Source organism: Apteryx mantelli, chromosome 14 (assembly GCF_036417845.1).
Source record: "Apteryx mantelli isolate bAptMan1 chromosome 14, bAptMan1.hap1, whole genome shotgun sequence".
Classification (NCBI taxonomy): Eukaryota; Metazoa; Chordata; class Aves; order Apterygiformes; family Apterygidae; genus Apteryx; species Apteryx mantelli.
In genome coordinates, this window is record NC_089991.1 from 4,427,069 (window position 1) to 4,451,835 (window position 24,767).

The following is a 24,767-nucleotide window of genomic DNA, read 5'->3' on the forward strand; positions in this document are numbered from 1 at the left end:
GGATTAGTTGATAGCTGCACTATTGCCAGGCTACTGGACATAAAGCTGACTTTAACAAGTCAGTTAATTTAGCAATCCAGATTAATAAGTGCTTTAATAATGCCCTTCGGAGACTGTGAAAGTTCGGCAAAGTATCAAAAGCTGAAAGCACTTTATGGGGCATTTTGACATCTCCATTCTGCAGTACTCACGTATTGTACTGTATGAGTAGTAAAACTGCTTAGTCCTTAGTAACGTTGCTCCTCTGGATGATTTCTTTCAATTGCATATACCACCAATGAAAAAGCTCCTGACGCTGAAAATTAGAAGTCACCTGCTTCTGTTCTGATAATCTCTGCCTACTATACAAATCAGTCTTAATGGAGCACTCAAGCACCAGAGATCTATAATTATAATATTAAGTTTCATGTGCTCACAGGTAGTAATGCAGACTGTATTTTACAGATAATGTACAGAGCAAAATCTAAATCTACGGCAGATTGACATTCAGTAATAAAAATCCTTCTCAAGATGTTCTTGTTAATAACTAAAAACTGTTGTAAGCATTGTTTGAGACTAGCCCAAGCAGTGAAGATGGTAAGCAGTGTACAGCTTGGCACCACATGGCGTTGAAATCGCAGGAAATACCGAACTTGGTATCTCAAACTTGTAGAGAATTTTAGATTCACAGATATTCTTTTGTAAAGGTGAAGTGCAGAAAGTGATTTTTTTTAGAGTGGGCTACGAGATAATTTCCCTGAAATAATGATTGCTTAAATCATCAAAATGATGATTGATTGAACAGGAGATGTTTATGTAGAAATTCTCCCAAAGGATGTTGAGGATTTTCAGTTCTCATTACTTTCACTCAAGAAGCGTATAAAATTCAGATCTTTTTCCTTTTGTAACATTTTCCACTGACAAAAAGAGATATGTTTTTTACGACATCATATATACCTTGAAAATGTAGCAGCAATTTTATAGTCTTCTCAGTCCAGTCAGTGAAGTCTTTCCTGTTTCTTTTTCCGTTCTGCGTACATCTCTTTGCAGTTTCAGAAGAGGCATAAGATTCAGGAAGTCATTATTAAAGTCAATTAAAAGTTGAACAATGTACGAGGAGAAAGTGCTGTATTTGCATGTACAAAAGGCAGGCGCACTGTAAGCAACGTGCTCAGAAGCAAAAGAGACTCCGTTTCGGTTATTTCCAGTGGCAAAGATCACCTTAAAGGACTGGCTTGCAGTACCTTTTTGCATCAAACTATGTTTTTCCAGGTGAGTTTGTTCCCTCGTAGCCACGCTCATGCTTCTGAGTAATTTCTGACAGGGCTAGAAAAAAGTCTTTTTATTCTTCCTTTCCTTTCGCACCAGCATTAGTTAATTAAAGAGCTCAGCATATCCTCATCTGCATCTATGCGCCTATCTATGGGGCCATCTCAGACTTTCTCTCTTAACCCGAGGGGAATTAAATGAGACTTAAGGACTTGCAGAACCTCCTGGCAGAGGGTCCCTATGCTTGCATTCCCCGAAGGTCATTATTTTGGTCCAGCAAGGATGGGGGATTACCAGCACTAAGAGCAGACATATGAAAAAATACATATACGTATATGCAATGTGGCGCCACGGCTCAAATTCACCTGTTTTAGTGACTCTGAGGCCAGATCCAGTTCTTGCTGAAGTCACTAAGGATCTTCCCACTGGTTTCAGTGAGACTGAGATCAGTGTCTGTTTATGGGAACATTTTACCAAGTAGCTATGTGTTTTTTGCCAAGGATTTGCCAAGGATTTCATCAGTCCTAACATTTAATTCAGCTAATTTTCTTCCCTTCTTATTTGTGCAAGGAGATGATTTTAGTGCAATTGTCTGTTGCCTGTCTGTAATCCGAGGAAGCCTGTTCCAGTTCCTTGTCAAATCACAAAACTATTCTTTCTTTTTTTTCATAAAAATAAATACAAAACCCACTGTTGTAAACTAGGGTGCAGTTTGGTACTGCCGCCTCTGAACATAGGCATTCCATCTGTCCCAGTTGCAGATTTGTTCAACTATGTCTGAATCTATCACCGCTTGGGGGAAAAACTGTTCTCTGACTCATGTTAATGTATGAATCTAATTGTACCCTGGCGCAGTATGCAGCTTTCATTACCCATTAGGAGCATTAACATCATAAACTGAATCCTGGTAGATGTATGGTCTTTATATACTGCATAATGTCCACAGATCTCTGCTCACAGTTAAGGGAATACAAAAGAATAGAGGATATTTTGAAGTTTTGTGGAGTTTTTTTCTTTGAGATTGAAGTCCAGCGTCTTGGGACCCAGTGACTTTAGATGACCTTCCGTCTCCACGGACTGTACTAAATTTCAGCCCCTGGAGGCTACTCCATACAAAACCTCCTGGCTTTCAAGGGCAGGTGCAAGCAAAGCTTCACTGCGTCACAGATCAAGACCTGTTACTGCCAGAATTAGATTTCACAAATCTCTTTTATTTAACAGGACATCATTAAGGAACTGGCTTATACTGGTTGCTGATGTCTAATTAATATAAGCATTATGCTCCAATTAAGATTCCCAAGCAATAGCATTTCCTTTTTCGTATTTATGCTGACTGAGGGAGATGGATGTGTGTGTGTGTGTGTCTGTGCATGTGCAAAATATGTTAAAGAAATAAAGACTGCAAACTCAGACACTCAAAAATGAGAAAATGCCAACACTGAGGTGTCTGTGCAACCTGAATTCAGCTCATCTGCTTGTATGTTTTGCGGTAATGATATGATCCTGTGTAATATTTTTGATAGTATCTCTGCCTTCTTCATTACGTAGGAGGGCTGACTTTCCGGTACAGAATTTGCTCGTGCAGTGAACAGCAACTCAAAGTTTTGTCCGATTCTCACTGACAGTGTTTACCCTGCGCCTTATTTTCTGCACAATATTTGATCATGTCCTGAAGACTGAGCTACTTCCTGGGCTTTTATAGCCCTCCTGAATATCTGAGTGCCCTGAAAGCTCTGCTCAATGAAATCTTTCCCTTCACTGATGATGTGAAGGCATAGTGGTATTCTGATTTTACAGCTGGGAAACTGAGGCATAGAAAAATGAAAATGGATCGAATGCACTAATCAGAATGCACTAATCTCGGGGTGTCCCATCTGAGAAGTTTCGGACTTGACCATTCAGAGTACTTGCGCTCCTACAACACTTTGTATTCCAGCATCCTGCACACACACCCTGTTTACTTCCCTTGCAGCACAGATTTTTCAGCATTTTGGAGATGGCTGTAAAGACCTGGCTGAGCACTCTAGAGCTGTCAGAATCCCAACTGTGATTAATTCTATATAAGCTGAGATGTACAGAAACTGCTGTGGTTAAAAAATGTCCAAAATGCAAAATAAAAACTAGTGCAGGCCAATATGCAGCATAATAAATTTCAAACCAAACGGTCAAACTTTCTCAACCATTGACCAAGGTATATCAAACTGTGAGCCTCTCCCAAAGATGCAAGCAACAAAAAATAGGGTGTTGTTCAACCTTTAACCTTGATAAGAAGCAATATGTGCATGTGTATGTACCTCGAAACATTTCTTCAGGGGTTTCTTCATAACTAGGGGTTGCATGCATGTTCTGTGCTGGAAATTTGATGTGTAGCCCTTATGCTTTTGCTTTTGCTTTTCCTGGATCTATGCAAACCGTGGTCCCATTGCTAGTGCAATGGCGACTTCTGCTCAATATATCATTCTAAACTGCAGTTCACATATGTGTTATTCTCAGCACTATTTCAGCTGACTAGAATAAAATTCCTTATACTGGTGAACATTTTCTGCCATTAAATGTACTTGCTCACCCACCCTCCAGGGCCATTGGGTGCATGGAGCAGTGTGAAAACGTGGCTGCGGTGCATCGCAGGCGGTGAGCCAGGCTAGCCTGGGTGCCAGCGCCCCTGTCCTGCGACACGCTGGCACCCCGTGGGCCTCGAGCCGCGGAAAGGCTGAAGGTGGTCGGGCTGACTTTGGGCAGACCAGAGAACCTGCTCCCGTACCCTCAGCAACTTCCACTCTTTCCCCTGCACCCAATAAAGCCAGAGTCTTCATTCCTGGTCTCAGTCTCCTCCTCCTCCTCCCTAAAATAGGGGGAAGATGATAAAACTGTGATGCTTTAAGGGTGTTTGGCTGCCCAGTGTGATATGGGAGGGTTGAGAAATCCTGGAGAGGGGGAGGATGGGGAGTGGAAGCCCTTCAGCAAGGCAGGATTTGGGGGTCAGAGGGTTCCCCCAACACACTCGAAGGCAGCAGAAAGGGAAGGGTGCGTTTCCATCCCTGCAGCGGCTGTGGGAGGGCAGGACCCCCCGTATGGGGTAACCTCCGGCGACAGCAGGACCGGGCCCTTTGGGTCTCCCTTGCTGCCCTTTGGGCCCGTGTGTGCTGGGCGGGAGGGCGATAACTCGCCTCCCACGTGCCGTAACGAGGGTAAGGATGAGCGGAGCGCTCCCATGCCCTAACCCACGCGTGGAAGTGAACCGCCTGCTTTAACCAGCAAACTCGCGTTAGTGCCAGCGGGCCGGCCGGCCCCGGACATGAGGGACACAGCCTCTTCCCATGGCTCCAGGAAATTTACTGGAGGGATCTGCTGGGCCTTCCCTGGGCTTTGTGTGGAAAAAAAGACACCAAAAATGCCACTTGTTTTCAACACTGCCCACCCCGGAGGGATTGCACTGGAAAAAATAAATAACTCGGAGCTCCAAATCCCCCAGGAGCTCCCAGTGCCCCCCATAAACTGGGGCAAGGACAGCCTTCCACCCGGGGCTCCTGGAGGCACCGCTCCTTCCCTGCTCTTTGCCCGAGTGGCCCCTGCGGGTCTCCCAACCCTTTTCTGCGAGGCTCAGTGGCAGCTGATGGGCGCAGGTAGCCGGTAGGAGCTCCCCGGGCCCCCCGGGAGGACCCACACGTGTCCGTGCCAGCGTGAGAACCACTGGCTTGGCCCGTGTTGAGCATCACCCTGGGGCTAATAACCCTTCCCTTCCACCCCAGGCTCCTGCCGAGGAGCCCAAAGCCCGACCTTAACAAACAAAACTCCAGAGGCACGGATAAAATTCAGTAAAAACGTTAAAAATTTTATTTACAGGGTAATTTAAAGTACATTTTCTTAATAAAAAAAAAAAGGAACCCACTTTGATAAGAGGCATAATAATAGAATAAAGCTCTTTATGTACAAAAATACAATTTTCATATGAATGAACATCTTGAATAAATTAAACCGCTATCTGGCCCAGTGGCTGAATACCCCGTGTCTGCTGCTGCTCCCAAGCAAGACGGCCGCGCTGGGGGTCAGCATCTATAATGCATGAGCCCCTCCGCCCGGCCGTCCGTCCTGCCGGCGCAGGGTCCCATCGGGCCCGGTGCTGGGGCCCCCCGGGAGAGGCGGAGGCGGCGGCGGCGGCGGCGGCGCGGCGGGCGGGTGGGCGGGCGGGCGGGTGCTGAGCCCCGCGCTGCGCCCCGGGCCGCATGGGCCCGCTAAGCCTTTTCATCGCATTGTCAGGGCGTTCAAACCAAATTTTCATGCTCGTTTTTCTTCGCCGGAGAGCTACAAATTGTAAAATTGACTTTTCACCTCGTCTGCAGCAGCAGCAGCAGCAAATCTGCCCCTTTTCTCGCCGCTTTTCGGGACGGCGCTGGAGGCGAGGCGGGCGCCGGGGGCTCAGCAAAGTGCAAGGCGGGGGGGGGCCGGGCGCGCAGCGGGCGCGCAGCGGGCGCCCTAGCGGCAGGGCGCGCCGGGCGGCGCGGCGGCGGGCAGCCCGCGGAAGGCGCGCAGGCTCTCCGCGGGCGCGTAGGCGCAGTCCTCGGAGGTGGCGGGGCTGCTGGGGCCCGAGGCGCTGGCGCAGAGCGAGGGGGCGGACGGCGAGGCGCTGGACAGCCAGGAGCCGGCGTCGCTGCCGGGGCTGGGCGGCGCGGCGGCGGCAGCGGCGGCAGCGGCGGCAGCGCGGCGGGCGGGCAGCAGCCCCGCGGCGGGGGGCGGCGGCAGGCACTGCTCGGCCAGGCGCAGCGTCTCCGAGAGGGCCCAGATGTAGTTGTAGGCGAAGCGCAGGGTCTCGATCTTGGTGAGCTTGGTGTCGTCGGGGAAGGTGGGCAGGACGCTGCGCAGCTCGTCCAGGGCGGCGTTGAGGTGGTGCATGCGGTTGCGCTCCCGGTCGTTGGCCTTCACCCGCCGGCTGCGCTTCAGCGTGTGCAGCAGCGCCTCGGTGCGCGCCCGCGCACGGCCGCGCCGCCGCCGCCGCTGCTCCCGCGGGCCGCCGGGCGGCTCGGCCGCGCCGCCGCTGCTCGCCGCCTCCGCGGGCATCCTGCGGGGAGAGAAGAGCGCGGCCGTCAGTGCGCGCCCGCGGCTGGCCGCGGAGGTGCGGGCGGCGGGGAGCGCGGGTGTGAAGGGGAAAGTGCGAAGCGGTCGGGGAGGGCAGGGAAGGGGGGGGAGAAAAAATAAATAAGTAAGAGGAGCGGCGGAGGTGTGGGACTGCTGGGCAGGGCGCGCAGCCTGCGCTGCGCCAGGTGCCTGCGCCCCCCCCGTACTCACATGGAAAGTCAGTCCCAGGGATGCAGTTAGGCAATAACGGTAAGGAAAAAAAAGAAAAAGAAAAAGAAAGAAAAAGAAAAAAAAGGCGGCAGGCTCCCCGGTGCAGGGGAAGGCAGGGCAAACTCCAGCTCCTGAGAGCCCTCCACAGAAAAAAAAAAAAAGAGGAGGAAAAAAAAAAAACCACCGACGCGAGCCGAGCCGGGGAGAGGCGGGGGCGGGGGGACACGCGACCGCCCTTGTCTTTGAAGTGCTCGGGGCTGCTATCAGCTCGTGTGAGCGGCGGGTTTGGCACACGACGGCCCCGCAGCCCTTACTTATAGCGGCGCGCACACAATGGCCCCGTGGCCGGCCCCGCGGGGCCGCGCCGAGGCGGCAGGTCGGCCCCGTGCGCCGCGCCCTCCGGAGCGTGCCCGCAATTACCGCGGGCGGCGGCGCATCTGCCGCGCCCGCGCCCGGCGCCGGCGCCGGGGGAGCGGGGGCCGCGCCGGCCCCCTGCCGCGCCGCGCTCCCCCCCTCCCCTCCCCTCCCCTGCCCTCTTTCCGCGCTCCGCCGCGCAGCTCCCGTGCCGAGACGCCGCGCCGGTGCGAGTCGGAGGCGCTGGAAGCGGCGGCGGCGGCGAAGGAAACGCGCCGGCCGGGGTCGTGCGCGACGCGCGGCCGCTCACCTCGGGCGCCCCGCTCCGCCGGCCCCGCGCCGAGCCTTCGCCGAGGTTTGCTTTCTGCGAGCGGCGGCCTTGCGGGTTTCCTGCGTGCCCCAGTCAAGCGAAAATGCTCGGAAATGGTAGCAGGAATTCAAAGCAGGGTTTTTTTCCCTTTTTCTCCTGCTCCTTAGACGTGAATTTATCCACGCGCTGCAGTTTACCCGTGCTTCATATTCAGCGAACGTTTTGCAGGTGCTTGCAAAGTTAAGAATTCCAAAACGCATTGATCTTAGAGACTTCCGTGCGTATGAGTGCATATATACAACTCTTTGTTTCTGGGTTAAAAACAAAAGAAGAATGGCATTGTTTTTACTGTAAAGTTCTTGTAACTCCTGCTAATTCCCACTAAGCCCCTAGGTATCACTGTTTAACTTTGAGAAGCCACGGTTTTACATGCGGCTAATAAGTTTTTTAATTCTGACACCCGGCTTTTTACATCCTGCGTTTCAGTGTTGTAAGGAAGCACCATTGCTAGCACTCAGGTACTTGGATTCCTCAAAAAATTTCGTTTTCATCATCCATCAATAGTCATTTTTAGACTTACAGACCTAAAACCATATTTATTTACATAATTTGTCCTCACGCTAGATGTCGATTCGCTCCCCCTACTGTGATTTTCTCCTATGCCTTTGATAAGCAGGGAACATTGACAGCCTGAAGTTATTGTCTTTATCTCTGCATTTTAAGTTCATAGCAACCATTCTTTAGCTTGAACCTGAGAAAAGAGTTTGCTGATCAGAGTTATTCTTCCTGCTTTTTCACCCTCCTTGCTTTGAGATGATCCCTGACACGAGCAAACTGCCACAATCTTCTTTGTGCTAAAAAGATCACTCACAAAAGTGAGCAATCAAAAAAGCCTTGGGTGATGAATATTAACTAGTCTCAAGGCAGAGGTAGTTTTCTAGTAGACTAGCTGGGTCAGCATCAGCTTGCTTTATACTTTCTGACATCTTTATATATTTAGACCTTAGATGCGCAGTGTAACCATATAAAACAAGGTGACTCGGCCCCGCGGTTCTGCAGGGGAGACTTAGCCCTCTCAATCACGGGTCCTACAATCAGGATGATGTTTTTAGGGCCCGCGCATACATAAATGACTTTATGTAGCTAAGTGGTTCCACTTCACTGAGTTCCTCATGTCCTTAAGTGGCTGCACTATTAGAGGCCTCAGTTAGGCAGATATCTGTAGCAGAGTTTCCAGTATAAACCAGAAGAAAGTCAGAAGAAACTGAAAATTAAAGCCGATGGAAGCATATGGCAAAAAATATGTTAGCGCTTTTGTTAAGGTGCACTTTGTATACAATAATATAAACTCTGGTGTTGTCAACAACACTTTTATTGTCTTTTGTTTAGGTGTCTTCAAGTAGTCAATAGTTTATTCATTAAAATGTTTATGATTCCCAAGAGTTTCACCGACTGGCACAACTGATCACTTGTCTGAAAGTTTGCAGTGAAAGCGCATTATTCATTAGTCCTTATCCATCATTTGCAGTTTGTCATTTGTTATTCTCTTGTTTTAAAAGTTTGTGCTCCAATCAAGGAGGGGAGAGAGCACCATGTGTCTCTGTGATCAGTCACAGCCATGAATAGCAAGGGCTGAAGTGAATGTTTCACAAACAACCCATAGGCTGAAATTTGTTTGCATAATCTATTCACTGAATACTTATGAATAACGAATGCATTCACAGAATCAGAATTGTTTCAGGAAGCCTTCGCAAACAGAAAGAGGTGCTACATATCTTGGATAATTTATTCCCGATGAATAATTCAACCAGCTCTATCGCAGGCAGTCTACTAATTTTGCAGATAAATTATTCAGCCAACAAAGATAATAGCTCTTACACCTTATGGGCCTGCGCCTATGGACGTCAGCTCCAAAAGGTCCATGAAGTTTTCTGGGATCAGGAAAAAGAAACAGTCCGAAGTCGAAACAGGACCTTTGATTTTGTGGAACGCAGCGTATGTTCCTGGGCTCTTGACTGATTTGTAGCCTTTGGTATTAGCTTCTCTGTCTTGGCGTAAACGCAGCTAGTCTTGGATTGTGGATGGTATAAGTTTCACACTGCGTGCTCCGAGAAGCCTATCACGTGGAAATGCTTCGGCTGTTTGCCTTGAGACACCTTGCTGCACTTTAAAGCAATAAGAAGACTCTATTTTTGGCTATAGAAACCAGAAAAGCGCAGCTGGGAGGGCCCGTCCTTACTCGCCCAGCAGCGCCGGACTCTGCAGTGTCCCGCTCCCTCGCGGGTCCGTGTGCCGAGCTTCGAACCGCCGCATGTGGGATGACAATCTCGGTTCATCCAAAATCCAAGCAAGCCCTTGGGGGCCCTGCTCATGCAGCAGCTGTATCCCTTGGTGGACTAGGGCCTCAGGCCAGAGCCTCTCTCCTTTCCCTGGTGTTGGTTGAGGTGGCAGGTGGTGGCCTCATGGGTGGACTCTGGAAAGGCTTTGAGTTAATACCCAAAGGTGGAGGTGCTTGGAGGAGAGGCAGAGGCGACCTGAGGCAAGGTTCAGCAGGTGCCGAGGTCCCAGTAAGGCACGGCGCGAGGTTGCCAGGGTGTCCGCGTTCAGCACTGCTTGCTGAATCCACCCATGCCACTGATAAAGAGGCCAGTCAACAAGAAATCACTGTTCACTGCGGAGTATTTATTGTACCTCCTGAAGCTAGGCAGGTCTCCGTTTTAAAAATCAACCTTACGTTTCAGAAATGGCTAGAATTTTAGTGACAGTGTTAGTGCTGCTCTTCTCCCCAAGCGTTGCGATGACTAGTTCAAATTAAAACTGCCCCTGTAGTTGGAAGATGCCTCAGAGAAGTTAGAGGTACTTTCTTGTAGGTTTAGGATACACATTAATACAACAATTCACCAAACTGTATGTTTTGTTACGTTAGTATGTGAGGGCTTAAACTAATGTGGAGAAGAGCATCAAAGCAAAGTATAAACCAGGACAATACTGCTTTTTTCCTCACTCGTTGCTGGAAAACGTGGCCAGAGCAAGAGGCAGAGTTGTCTGCAGAAGATGCTTTGTACTGGATTTGGAGCGGATCCCTGGCTGTTCTCCTAACCCATCACCCCAGGAGCAGAAAGCTCGACCCGAGGCCCGTTGAAGACAATCCTCCTGGCAGGAAGAAGGTGAGGATCGGGTCCCTGCACCTCGCTTGCCCCCCAAGGACCCGTGCGTTGATGCACAACTGTTTAAAATAGGCGTATGGAAGGATAAACGGTGAGGGAGGTGAAAGGAGAGAGCGAGCTCATGTAACGCCGAGGGGACGCAGGGGTGCGCGAGCCAAAGCCGCCCCCCCGATCCCGTCCTCGCTGCGCTCGCGTGGGCGCCGCCACCTCGGCGCTTGGCACACGGAGGTGCGGAGGGAGCGAGCGCCGCGGCGCTGAGCCGCCGAGCCTGCGGCTGGCCAGGAGGTGCCTCGCCCCGGGGGACGCGCAGCCCCGCCGGAGTCGCCTTACAGCTCGCAGCCCGCGGCTACAGCAGGGTTCAGGGGTTCACGCCGTTGCTGGCGACTAATGGGCGGCCCTGGAAGCGCGGTGTTTCCAAGCGCTCTCGCCCCGGGAGAGAGGCGCCTTTAACCCCTTCCAGAGCGCAGAGGTGGTTTCGCCAGTGGGGAACCGCCTCGGAAGCGGGTTTTTAAAGGATTGACCCTCGTCTCAGCCCTACCTGCCTGCGGCCGGCGTGGGGCCCCGGCTGCGTGTGGCGGGCGGCTGGCGGCAGCGCGAGCGCGGGGGCGCCGCGGGGGCTGCCCGCGTCCCGGCCGGCGCTCCGCGGAAAGAGTGGGAATGTTTTATTTTCAGGGCTTTAAGCATGGGATGCGACTTTTTCTTTTTGGAGGGGAGGGGGCGAGTAGGTAAATGATTGTTCCCGGCAAGCACAAATGTATTTTGTTTGTTGTAATTAAAATGTTTTAATGAGACAACCATAAAATCAACCATTAATTATTTTTTTTTCAAACACTTCTGCTTCCTTTTGAGCTAGGTCTATTTAGAAATAGTTTAGAGAGTAGCCTGCAGTTTTATTCTTTCTTCGGTATTATACACAGGAGTGGAGAAGTCATTTATAAATAATTACACAATGTTTTGGGTCTTTGGGTTTGTATAATATATCAAAGCGATTAGTACATGCATTGTTCCATTGTAAATGGTTTTTTTGCCTTCCTTTCAGTTTCACTTGCCTTGTCTTCTATCTAAACCTTTTTCGCGAAATCCTTTGTCTTCCTCATTCTTTTAGCTTGTTACAGTGCAGGGACATTCTTCTTATTCAAACACTCACAGCGTGAGCAAAGAAAGCTACTTCTGTCGCATCTTAAGTTTTACCATAACTTTCTGGCATTTTCTTTTCTTCCAGTTTTCCCAGACTGCTGATAGGGTAATGAAGAATTATAACATACATCAATTATTGGCGCTCACGGTGTATTATGCTCCTGAATTCAAGGGGAGATAAAGAAGAAGAAGAAGAAGAAGAAAAAAGCACCACTTTCTGCGGTTTTGAGGCACATGGGAGAGAACGCTTGCACAGATTATTTATAACATCTTTCTGAGCATCAATTATGTTTGACTCCTACAACCACTTCCTTGTCCCACTGGTTTTATGGCTAGAAGGACTCATTTTTGTGTGTGGTAGTTGTGGCGTTTAACTTGTTTCTTTTATGAGGAACCCAAACAAAGCATCTTCGGGCCAAACAATCTATCTCCCCGAATAATAGCCGAAACGTCAGTCAAGCGCCCGGCGCTGGGAAATACATGCTCGTGTTAAAGGGACGCCGGAATGAAGCGCGGCGGCGGCGGGGAAGGTTCGCCCGGCGTCCTCGTGGGGCTCCCCGCGCGATTGCCCCCCGTTTCCCCTCCGCGGGGAGAGCTCCCGGAGAAAACGTCACTTTTCCCGAGGTCTCAACAACCCTAATCCAGGTTATCGGCGGCCCCCAAAGGCAAAGGGCCAAACCCTGCGCGGTGCCGGGCACGCGCCCTGCCCGCTGCTTCCCTCAGCCTCCCGGCTGCCGCGTTAAGTGGGAAAACCGAGATTAGGATGTCACGTCGGAGGAGCGAGCCCCTTTCCCTGCACCTTATTGTGAGAGAGGTTTTTCTTCCCTTTTTCCCCCCCGTCCACCTTCTCCCGCCCACAGTTCCCCTCTTTTGTTGATCCGTATTTTGTTAATTGAAGCTCGAGCACTCATCCTAAAAGAAGCCAAATGCATCGACCGCCGGGCGGATGAAATCCTGCCCCCAGCAATGCCAAAAGCAGGAAGCCTAAGTACCTGCGGAGCGTTTTCTTTTAAAAGACCTTCCGTATAAATAGTTCTGCTGGGGAGGGGTTTTTATTTTTTTAATGCGATGAAGATAACCTGGCTGGGGCTGAGCCGGGGTGCGCGGGCGGCGGGAGGATGCGCCGGCAGCCGCGGGGCCGCCGCAGCGGCAGGGGGATTTGCTCCCATTTGCATAGCAGGTGTTTGGTCCTTGGCCATTCTTCCTTAAAGGAGTTTTAATACGGGATAAATTACCAGGAATTAGGAGGAGGCAGGGGACGAGAAAAGCGCCCGCGGAGTCTTCCTTGGCTGTGCGGGGGGGAAACTAAGAGAATATCTAAAAAAAACATAGAAAAACCCAAACCAAAGCGGCTCCTGCCCCAGCCCAGGGTGTTTGGGGGCTACAGGCAACTCCCCGCAACTTAACCTTAAATTCTCGTTTGAATCTAGTAAGTAACGCAGTAATCTCAAAGACAGTAATACGATTACCAGCCTGAGGATCTTTGAGTCAGAAAGTCTGGTAAGGGAGTTTAAAATGTTAATCCCTGGTATAATCCCTTCCCCTGGCATTGTACGTACAAGTATTGCACCCGCAAGAGATTTGCCTCTTTTCTTCCCCGGGGTTTGGAGCAGGGGAGGGAAGGGGGGGCAAGCGGGGCCGGGCAGCCCGGGCAGGGGCTTCTCCCGGGGGTGACACGCACCCCTAAACACCGCCGGGCACCTCCTCGAAGCAGGTACACGGGCATCTGCCCCAGGGAGAGGGGTAACACGTGTGTGCACCCCCCCACAAGTACACAGGTGCACACACATATGCACACACTCGTGTGCACACACAAAAGTGCATGCACACGCAAACACGTGTGTGCCAGCCCCCCTGGCAGGGGGGCTTTCGGGGCGAAGCTCCCCAATCGGCCTGCACCCTTCCCACAAGCCCCCGGAGCCAGATCCCCCCGGCTGGCTGCGTGCGGCTGGCGCCGGGGCAGAACGGGGCAAAAAACCAAACCAGCAAATACTGCGGCCTTGTGTTTGGGGGAACCGGCTGCTGCGGGATGTTTTACTGGTGTCGTGAAGGTGCTTAATTTGCAGTAAGGGCCGTAGTGCCGGCATCCGTAAAATTTTGAAAATGCTTGTAGCTATTATATTGGGGATCATGTCACGGCTTCTCTATTTGTATATGTTTATGCAATGCCTACCTTCGTCCATGGCTAAGGCCAAGACACGTGGTTAATAACAACAATAATATATACCTGCGCGTGCACAGATACGTATGGTTGCACGTGCATCTGCACATGAAATGGGAGAGGAAGGTGGGCAGCCAGTGTGCCCAGGGTGGCTGGGTGGAAACTGCACAGCCTCATATCACAAATGACTTAATGTTTTGCCCTGTCAATTCAAATGCACGTGCCTGAAAGAAAAATGAGATATTTCAAATACATTTAAGCAGAGACTAGTTTTCAAATACACCTGCCTGTAGGCTTTTGTTCCTGGTCGGTGATGTTTGCTTGTAACTTTTATTTTGGTGCTCTGTAAAGGGACATCATATAAAACTGTCCAGATGCCTTCCCCCTTTGCATCAGAGGAGGCTCTTTTATGTCAGTGAGGAAGAGTTTGCCATGACCTGTATTAAAAATAAAAAAGCTGAGACTGCAGAATCCATAGCACTGATGTGCAGGGCTAAAACGCACACTTTTTGCCCCGAATGACCAGTTCCACTCTTGCCCCAGCTCGGTGACGGGACCAGGCCTCCATCTGCTGCAAAGGAGGATGCAGGGGAGGGCGGAGGGGGGCCCAGCTGTGTCCCAAAAGCAGGTGTATTCACTCCAAAAGAGCTGGGAAAGCCTGGCGGTGTCCCTGCACCTGGGAGCAGCAGGGCAGGTGGAGAAGCAGGAGGGCAGCGGCAGGGAGCCTGGCGGTGGTGGGTCCTGTGCTGGGTGAGTGGCCGGGACCGGGGTGCCCTCGCCCACCCTATGCCCCTGGTCAGCTCCGCGTTTGGGGTGCGTTTCCCTACTGGCGTGGCCATGCGAGGGGCGAGGGTGACACCCCAAGGCCTGGTGCCGCAAGCTGCAGCGGCGCCGAAGCACCTGTGAGTGTGGCTTGGGGGGCAAAGCAAAGTCTGGGCTTTCCTTTGGGCTTTTGCTGTTTTATAACTTTTACTGCATCAATAAAAAAATTTTTTTTTAATTCTTATTTCAGTAAAGCTGTTATGTGACCCTGAGCACAAGTGTAAAGACTTCAGCGTGAGGAAAGAGTCACTTAGAAGAGCTTTTCCGTGAATACCGGCTTCTGCGTGTCATGTCCAGGAGGTCGGGGTAAGTAATGCTTGTAAGCTGACGGCTTGTAGCGCGTGTCCCCCTGGAAAGCTTTCCTGACATGGAGGAAATACTGATTTTTAAACGTGCATGTTACTGTGGGGGACTGCATGGTTATAAATGGGTGTGCGTGGGAGAAATGGTTCCTTCTAAAAGGAGCAAAAAGAGCTTTTCCTGGCTGAAGGTTGGTTGTTTGCATTTTAAATGTGGTGGCTGGAGCTGCTGTGAGTCTTGGTGCATCGGGGAGGCCCGAAGGAGGCAGACGAACAGCGCAAGGGCAGTGCTGGATGGAAAATGGCTTAAACAGAACATAATTTTTAGAAAATGTCAAAATGAAACATCTAGTTGCTCCTGAACTAACATGCTTCAGTTATAATGCAGTGAGATGGTACAGCAACTTTTTTTAATTACCCCCCCTTTTTTTTCCTGCTCCAACTCGGTTTTTGAAAGATGTGCTGCTTTTCAAACAAACTTGGTGAGATCTCATCAAAAGCAAACAGTAAATAACTTGTCGATCTGCTCTGCTTTCTGGAATTTAAGAGTACTTTGCACTGATGTAAGTGAGCCTGTGGCTATGTGTTTAATTGGGCTGCTTTGCAGTTTATTATACCTTAGTATTATATGTGCAATCTATCTTTTAATGTTTGCATTCTTCAGATACAAAAAATAAGTTTAACCATCTGATTCCAGCCCAAATTACCCCACTGTTAGTGCAAGCAGCTGTAGCGAGGGGACTCAGATGGCTGCTCCCCATCACGCTCACAGCTGAGCATCGTCTCCTTCACTATCTGTCTGTGGCAATGCCCGTGGGTATGAAAAGCAAAATAAATGCATGATGTTAAACTACAAGCGAAACAGCCTTTGAAAGCTCCCAGGGTGCAGGCAGGCCAGAAGCGAGCAGTACGGCTCTACAAATAGATGTTGCAGGTTGGAGCCGCACCGGCTGGTGCGGAGGATGGGGGAAGGAGGCAAGCCGGCCCCACACCTAGGTGTCAAAAGCGAAAGAGCCGTTTAAGCTATCCATTAGGCCTTGTAATTACTGACCATTTTTCTACCGGAGTTGTTTTATGTTTTAAGTCTAGTGATATGTGTTTTACAGAATGGCTTGAAGGTGTAAAAATGCTAGATAAATACAAAGTATTAGTTATAGCAGCCAGGAGGAGTGTGGAATAGCGTGGCTGAGGGGAGGTAAATGCAGTTGCAGGCAGGTCCGTTTTCCTTGGGGCTCTACGCGCTCTCACGTGGAGGAGCTCTGGGGCGGGTGCGTGGCTAATGATGGGAGGCAGGTTTGGCTGATGTTTCTGGTGGGCCTTTGCTGCACTGATGCTTCTTGCTTTTGTAATTTAAGCGTACATTAAATGTACAATAAATCCTGTGCTCATAGTAAGATAAGTGCAGTTGTTTATTCTAGAAAGAGTATATTAGTTTTAATTTAGACTTCCCTTGTTTTTTAACCCTCTTGGATAAAAGCCTGAAGTATTGAATTTTTCTTTAACAGGTTTAGTGTGCTGCAGGTCTTGATCCTGATTACTTTTAATCTAGTGAAAATTGGAGATAATTTCTCGGGAGTCAGTGCAGCTACACTTTGGCAAAACAGCTCTGGTTTCGGAAGTTTTCCGATCCCCTCCTCGGTTTGCGCAGCCGGGTCGGAGGCTCAGGATAAGAGAGCAGAATCATGGAGAGGCATCATTCGCATGAGCTCCCTTTTATTGCATGTGTTGTGGGTTTACGTATATACAGATGGTTCCTATCCCAAAGAGGTTTTTTCCTCCAGGAATAAATAGGGTATGACTTTAAATATCGTTTTCAGTATTTGGTGGTGTTTATCTTCATTAACTTGCTAGTGACCCCAGCATGTGCCCTCAGCCACACGCATTACATGCCAGGTGTTGGGAATTTAGCTCTTAATCTGAGAACAGAAGCAACTACAACCACAGCTGTTACCAGAAGGAGTAAAAAGCTCTGCTTCTACGACTTGCAAATAATATGAGTAGCCACAAGGTGTCAACCTCCACCGCTGCTGGGGAGCGCCAGCTCGGAGCCAGCCCTGGCAGGGAGCGGGCGTTCGCTTGGTCAACCCAGCGCGGAGGTTCAGGTGGGAAATCCTGGTATCTGGCTTCAAGTAAGTGGCAAAAATTCTCCCAGTTTTTTCAGAACATGGAAAATTGCTTTTTTTGTAACCATTCTTTTTGTTTCCCTTTGATTTCCTTGAATGTTTTGCACTGTAAGCTTCAGCCACATTGGACGTTCTCGTTGCTGCGTGTAGAATGGGGTCCTTGTTACAGAAAGCTTAGTATCGGAAAAAGTAAGGTGGAGGATGGCTGGAGAAAAGACGTATTATCAGCGCCACGTTATGGCTGCGTGAGGGGTGAGTCGCTGCAGACCTAGGTCCTGGTCCAGGGCTCTCGTGCAGGTTACAACACCTTGTAATCAGCCTTAAAACAGAGGGACTGACATTCGGTCAACTCTTTGGATGATCAGGACACAGATGGCCTAAAGCTGAAACTCTAGGAAAAGAGGAAGATTGGCTTTCTACTGGGAAGCGGCATCTTTCTTTTCCTATTTCAACTCCAGATTTCAGAGCTGGCTGCTAGCTGACTTCCACTGTTAGCTTTTATGATAAAAAGCAATGTGAATCCAAGCAGTTGGCCGCCTTGGCGTGCACGGCCTTGTCCTGCCTGGCATTGCAGTGCCTGGCCTTGGCCCCCTGTCCCGGCAGGACCGGGAAGGGCTTGAGGGCCGGGGATCTGACCACGACCCACTTGCTCTGTGGACCAAAGTAAGCACCTGAGGTCGGATGCTGCTGCTCTGATCAGAGATGCTGCTGGTTTTGTGCTGTTCCCTTTGTGTGCCACGCTGTTTCTGTCCTCCTCCACTGCATCTGCTTTTCTCCTGGTCTTAGAAGATTATTTCCCAGGCATGATAAGCCCAAGGGGGAGGGAGGGCAAAAAAAGCTGGTTGTATTTGGCATTTTTTGCTTGCTAGATAACTATTTCCAGACCTCACTGTGCAGTAAGCTGCTTGGTGCAGTTGAACCGTTGGGTTTTACATGTCGGGCGACATCAGACTTTCTCCATTTGCTCTATCACTCCTAGCAGCGCTTCCTTGTGGGTGCTGCGCTTAGACCCAGGACTCTGGGCCTAACCTTGGCCGAAGGCACGTTGCACTTAGCAAGTGTAATCCCTTTCTGCAAAAAGGCAATCCTGGTATACCCTCCTCCTGCTCCGCAGACCTGCTCCCTGCATGCGCCAACCGATTCGAGGTCGAGTTTGAGGTGTAGCATTGGGCAAACCCGTTCCGCCTGGGGAGGAGCGGCACTTGGCTGGGAATTACTGCTCCAAGGAGGAACGTTTGGTGCTGTTCTTCCTAAATGCACTCCTCCTCCTCCGTTCTTGGAAACACCTGTAGTGAGATTGGCAGCCTCGTTATTCCAGGGAGTTCTGGGCTGGTTTGTTTTTCTGAATGTATTTGCGAAAGCGATAAGTCCTCTAGACTTAGAGAGGAAGCTGAAGTAAACCCCAAGGAAAAATGGAAATGGTGCAATTATGAAGGTAATAGAAATGGAGACGTATTTTTATGCAACACAATGGAATGGGCAGTAATGAGGCAAAAATGCTGAGGGATAAAGACAAAAGACATTTCTTCCGGGATTAGAAGTGAGCACAAAATTGCCGAAGCTTACAAAAAAAAAAAAAAGCCTGTTGTAGCATTTCTTTTCCTTTAATAAGCTTCTTTTTCTGGGAGTTCTGAGTGTTCAGATGTAGCACACTTAGTGCCTAGTAACCTAACAAAGCGTTGATTGGTGGCTCTGCGGAAAGATTTTTCTTTTCCTTGTAGGTTTTCTAGCCGTGAAAAGCCACAAAGATCAGTTGCTTCAGAATCCTTAATTAAACACAACAAAGAAGGGCAATTAGAGCTGTGTTTTGCTCCTGGCATCCAGCAAATCTTGCAGGGCTCAAAAACCTTTTCTTTGCCCCAAGATTTATGATGGGAATAAATCATAATTATTCCTGTAATTATCAGCTGTGAGCAAACACCAGCAGGATTTTTTTTTTTTTTTTTTTTGGAGGTTCTGAAACATATCCAAAAGGAATTCGCTAGCCGCTTTTGTCTGGTAGGAAGAAAAACAAAAACACAGGCGTGGCGATTTTCCCAGGCCTTGGCCGCCTGCCTTCCTGTCATTTCATGTCATGTCATGTCATTCCTCCCTCGCAGGTCCTGCGTGCCCGCTTGGCGTAGGCCAGCTCCCGTTGAGCTGGACTCCCTCCATGTGTGTCGTCAGAGGAGTCTTTGCTCGAAGCACTGATAATCTAAATGGACAAAAGATGGTAGAAAAATATCAGGGGAGATAAGTGCTTTACACCCGAAACATGACCCACGAATGACACAGACAAACGCTAGCTGGTGTTGCGTCTCTATCAAGTATTTCCTCCAGGGACCTCTGCTTTATCGCCGTGGTTGGATCAAATTGTGCTCGTACCTAGCAAGAGACAGCAAGGTCTCCTCTTCACGTGTTTAAGGTGCTGGCGCGTGTGTGTTGTTTTGCCTTTGGAAACTGGGGACACAACTCAACCGTAGCGACTGGGGAGCTGTAATCGTACTGGGGAAGGCTGGGCTGTGGGTCCTGCGCTTGCTGGGGAACGGGTGGCCAGAGGGAGAAGCTGCTGAGCGAGATGGCAGAGCTGGCAGAAAGCCATAGACCTGGTATACTGGGCAGCGTCTCCTAATATTTTAAAGGATTTGGGGTGGATGGTTTGGAAACGAATCTTCCTAGGGTTGTGTGGCAATTCAGTTCCCTGAGCAGATGTGATGGACAGGGCTCCTGTCAAGCCAGCTTCAGCCAGGCATCCTCTTGACCACGTGTGCCCTTAACACGCACGTTTCCATGTTAATGTGCTAATATGATGGTGCATGCGTGCTCCGAGCCAGCTTTCAAGTGTTCTTCACCGCAAAGCAAAACAGCTGCATTTTCTTTGTGTTGGGGGTCTCTCGTACCCAGTTAAGGACATGCAGAAGCTTCCTCTTTGCAGGCAGACTTTGCAGGTATTCCCGATCTGATTTATAGCAAAGACGGTCCCAGGGCCGCAGAGGTGTCTCCAGCCTGTCTGTGGAGGTTGTTCGTTGCCACTAGATGTCCTTTCAGCCCTGCTTTCTCCCACTGCTCCTCCACCTCCAGTGCAGCCATCTGGGCTGAGCCCCGCTGGCTGTGGACCGAGCGTGGCAGGGACACCAAAGGGCTCTCGGCCCTGCTTGAGGCCGTAAGGAGAACAAGAAACGTAGAATAAACCTTGCTGCTATAACGTATGAGCCTGATATCAGCAGACTGGGTCCTTTCGAAACTCCTTCTGATTTTGCACAGCTTTGTCTTGTGTGGGGCTGGTTAACATAAATATGGATGCTTTTGAAAGTGCCAAAAAAACAACTTCTGCATTTGTGCTGGGTGTTAAATACCTGCTTTAATACCTGTAGTATGAATAAGGGACTATTTATTATATCGGTGTCTGGAGACCTTGGTGGGATTACCGCCACCCAGGCAGGTGATGCCCAGGCGCATTGAACATCACCTGATTGAAGTGATGGTCTAAGGAAGCAATCTTGAGGGGGGGGGGATTAAAAAATCAGTTTCACAGAAGGAAATGATGACCCAGACTTCTGCATGTGTTTAGCTGATGTCTCTCTATGAAATGACAGCCTGAATACATTTACAGGTGGGGTCCAAGAGATGCAGGTCCAACCCCATGGCCCAACTGGAGCTCTGAGCTCTGTGGCCAGGGAGGGATGTGATGGGGGATGGCTCATTCAGGGCCTCTGATTTGCCCTTTCTGACTAGAGATGGCTCTAGAGGGGTGAGTCAGCTAGATGCAATAGCAAAAGCTGGGTGCTGTGAACACCCTTACATATGTCTTTACCCGATGGTGGGAGTACAGGAGCCGCTATCGGTGCGCCTGTTGCCTAATGCTCTTGTGCAGCTTGAGGAGAGCTTGCAATTGCAGCTGCAGACTGCTTATTGCTCAGGTAATGATAATAGCAGCTCCTCTTCTGCGGTGGGTTATGTCAGGTAAAGGAATTACAGAAAGTCCTTTCTGGAGTGGTTTGCCAGGATGAGACATGTGCTGGTTACAAGCATGTCTGTGGGCTTGTGAGGTCTGGCCTTTCCAGGCAAACCGAGCACCCTCCAGGAAGCACTTAGTACTCTGCAGTTTGGGATCAAAGGGAAACGAAGAAATAATAGAGGCAGAATATTTTTGATATTGTAAGCAAACACTGGGTCAGCGAGAGCTGCAAACAGCTCCTCACAAATACTTATATATATTTCCATTTGGGACCACACACGCCAGCCCATTGAAAGAAACAAACGGAACGAGCAGAAATCCCAGCAGGAATGCTGTGAATGGAAAACTCGGAGTGCCAGAACTTAGAGCCGTGCTGGAATGAAGTCGGCATGGCTACAACTTTCAAACCTGGCTGCCTCAGCTTCTGGATCTGAAGTCCAAACTGAGCCAACAGCCCAAAATAGTGTTTCTTTCTTTTATTTTCTCTCCAAGGGTGCCGAGCACTCGGAATCAGTGAAGTCTGATTCTGTGCACATCTGGATTTAAATGTGCCACTCTTTGGAAGCTGGCTTTGGAGAAAGTGGCTGGTGTTTAACGGGAAGTGCATTTTGGAGAATGCAAGCTCTGCCTGAGCTTAAACAAAAGCCAGCTAAGAGCTGTTAGATTGTATGGAAGGCTCTTACCCGTTGGACAGGCGCATCTTGGTCTGCCTTTGAGTGGGACTCGGCTGGACAGGGCTTTCTGGAGGTGGTGGCATTTGCTCCAGGCTTTCTACAAAGGTGGATCCAAATGACGCCAGTTCTGACATTGTTTTATTAGTTCAGCGGGCATTTATCTTGTAATATTGTCCTCAACTTCCTGAGCAGGTCTCTGTCATGACCAGGGAGAAGAAACCCCCAAAGGCCACTCTGATTACTTTAACACCGGTCCCGCGTTTGCACAGCCCCGTGCAAGTTTAGTTAGTGCAGCGCGAGCTTTCATGCGGTCCGAACGTGGTCGGAAAAGCTCTTCCTTCGCGTAGCTCACCAGCAAGGCCCCGTGGCTTGATTTAAAGAGCTCTGGGGGGGCTGGGGCATGGCAGACACCTGGAGGCGCAGGTCTGCGGAGGGAGCGAGAGCACCAAGGCGCCTAACGCCGACCCCCGAGCAGCTATCGCTTGTTAATAAACTTCTGGCCATTGCTGACCTAGACCATATATGAACAAGTGAAAGGCAAGTGGTGAAAGGATCTGTATAACGTTACTAATCCCGTGTACGCTCTCGCTGAAAAGGCAAGGCAGGTTCCCCCGCTGCTGTTGTGTCCCTTTGCTGCAGCTGCTTGATTCACCCTCGTGCTCTTATTAAAATAGAACCTGATAGCGTAATTACTGACTGCAGCCGGCGATACGCGATGCCGGAGGGAAGGGCAGGGGGAGGCGGGCGAGCTTTGCGGGCGTTGTCCGCAGGGCTCGTCCGGCCGGTTTGCTCCGTCACCGGGCGCTCCTGGCTCCAGCGCTCCGGAGCTCGGCTTTGCAGGTTGCACGGGGGGAAAGCAGTCGCTGATGGGGCTCCCTGGAAGCTTTGCTGAAGGGTTTGCATCCCAATCGCCTAGTGTAGGTGCTTGAGTAAAGGCACCGGGGATCAGCTTGGCTGTGCCCAAAATGCAAAAGCCAGATATGCTTAAACTAAAGCCTGGTTTTGTTTTCGGTCGCCTCTGAGGGGGGAGGGCAAGGTCTTGGGGCAGCTCGCTCGGAGCAGAGGTGGCTTCTGCACTCCACCGCCGTGCTCCGGCCGATCCGCCGCATCCGCATTGCTTCCCGTGAATTCCCCTGGGATGAACCTGAGGGTTCGCTGCGCCAGTGGGCGCAAGCAGCGGGGCCGAGGTGCCCCCAGAGCTGGCCGAGCGTTTGGGCTGCCGGTGCCTGGGGAGCAGCCCGGGCCGGCTCGTGCGTGTTCGGATTGTGCCTCGGCGGCCCGGGCTTTCAATCCCAAAGTAAGAATTTATGGTCTGTATTTATGGGAGGTGAGACTGCGCGGTCTCGTGGGGCCTTGCAACCTGCAGGTTTGCTGGGAAAAGCAAAACCAACCTTCGGGTTGTTACCAAATCTAGGTGGGGGAGTTGCCTATATATACACGCATTTATATACATATGTATACATATCCCTATATACATATATGTACATTTAAAAAACATTTTAACAAATTATGTTTCAGTCTGCAGGAAAGCAGCTGCTGTTTCTAATGCGTAACAATTATCTCCTGACATGCTACTTCCCATCACAACTGCAGTATCACAAAGGGTGACGGATGCTCCTCCTGTTTCTGGGAACTTAAACCTGCCTGGAGCTGTGGTTTCAAAAACAAGCTCTGTCAGTTTTTCCCTCTTTATGATTTAAATCCATGTTTCCAGCAGCGATTCTGTTCTGAGGAAAGATTTCAGGTTAATTGGAATGCCTGTATTGAAAAAATGATTTTTTTTTTTTCTTTTCTTCAGACTTTCATTCCAGCAAGGGTGGGGGGGAAATTGGTTTCCTCTGTGCCAATTTTCCCTGGTTATTTGGGTCTGGCAGCCAAACCCAAAGCTAAGTCATTTGTATGGCCTATATCCTGCTAAAGTGTGAATCACTGCATTGAATTCGGGCAACTATTATACGCAGGATTCCCAATGAAGTGTTAACCGCATCTTGTGCAATTGTATCAACGCTTTTCCAGGAAATACATTGCCTGGTAGCAGTTAAGTAAATAAACTTTCTTGAAGTCGGTTGGTATGTTGAAATCGAGTCTTCTCAGTGAAAAACTACTGGTTTTGTTAAAGTATGAGTCAAGAAATGACTCTGCTGCATTGCTCTCTGTGTGTAGCACCAGGGATGCACGCAACATGCTGATGGGTGGAGCGTGCGGCTGGGATGGGAACCCCTGTTCGGCTTTGCTCTGGGTGAACCTGGGAATTTGCACCTGTGTGCAAAGCAAGAATGCCCTAACATGTATTGCTTATATTAGGGCATATCTTTCTCAATGTTAGTTGCTTGGAACTATTGCACTTGGTAAAACTAAGCAAATGCCAACTGGATGGTGGTGAGAGGGGCTGCTCGGATAGCCCACGGGTCTGCGTTGCCTGTGGTTCACATGCCCTGTCCGAAGCAGCGGTTTGGAGTTGATATCCCCAGGGCTTAATTTCTTAAATATCCTGGGGTCTTTCTTAAGCCTTTTATTAAAAAGAATCTGAAGTTCTTAGCTCCATCCTTATGCAGAATGTGAAAATATTTTGAAATCTAATAGCTGTTTCTCCTTCAGCTCTGCTGGAGTATTAGCTCAGTAAATAAGCAGGTCTCTTAAGGAATTTATTTTTACTGTTCCTGAGTAGAAAACATCTTCTTCAAGGGCTGATATCTGATATTCCAGCACTCCAGGAATAGGTACATGCCAAAAAGCTGATCTGTGGAAGGAAATTAATTTTTTTCCCCCCGCCTCCCCCAATACGTGGGCATGTGAAAAACATGACAAGCGGCACATCCGTTGTATATCGCAACATGAGCGTGCCCCTTGCCGTGCCGAGCTCGGCACGGAAACCACCTGAGCTGGAGAAACCCCTTCGGCTGAGATCCGGCCTTGCCGGGGTTTTATCCTCCGGCCGGCTGCTGGGAGAGCCGCGCCGAGCTCCGCAGCAGCCTGGCGCAGCGCGGGGAGCGGCGGGGAAGGGAGAGGGATGCTGCTCGGAGGATACCAGGTGCCTTTAACGTGTTTAAACTCTTGCTGGTTTAACAGTTTCTAGCTGTTACTTCCCTTTCGGCTGAGCAGGGCGAGAGGCGTTTTGACCGGTTGTGCGCGGAAACCCGGCGTTAGCGCAATAACGCTGGGGGAGCGATGGGGGTGGTTTAGGAATTGCGTAGGTGTTTCGCTGGGCGCAAAGCCCATCCTTCAGGCATATGGGAATATGTATATGTGTAT

At 50.0% G+C, this 24,767-nt stretch overlaps 1 protein-coding gene across 1 annotated transcript; it reads right to left on the reverse strand.

Moving 5' to 3' along the window:
* Positions 1-5,721: 5,721 nt before the first annotated feature.
* NEUROG1 (neurogenin 1) lies at positions 5,722-6,303 on the reverse strand. Its single transcript, XM_067304975.1, has one exon. The coding sequence runs from the start codon at positions 6,301-6,303 to the stop codon at positions 5,722-5,724; it is 582 nt and encodes a 193-aa protein (XP_067161076.1).
* Between the last annotated feature and the right edge of the window lie 18,464 nt (positions 6,304-24,767).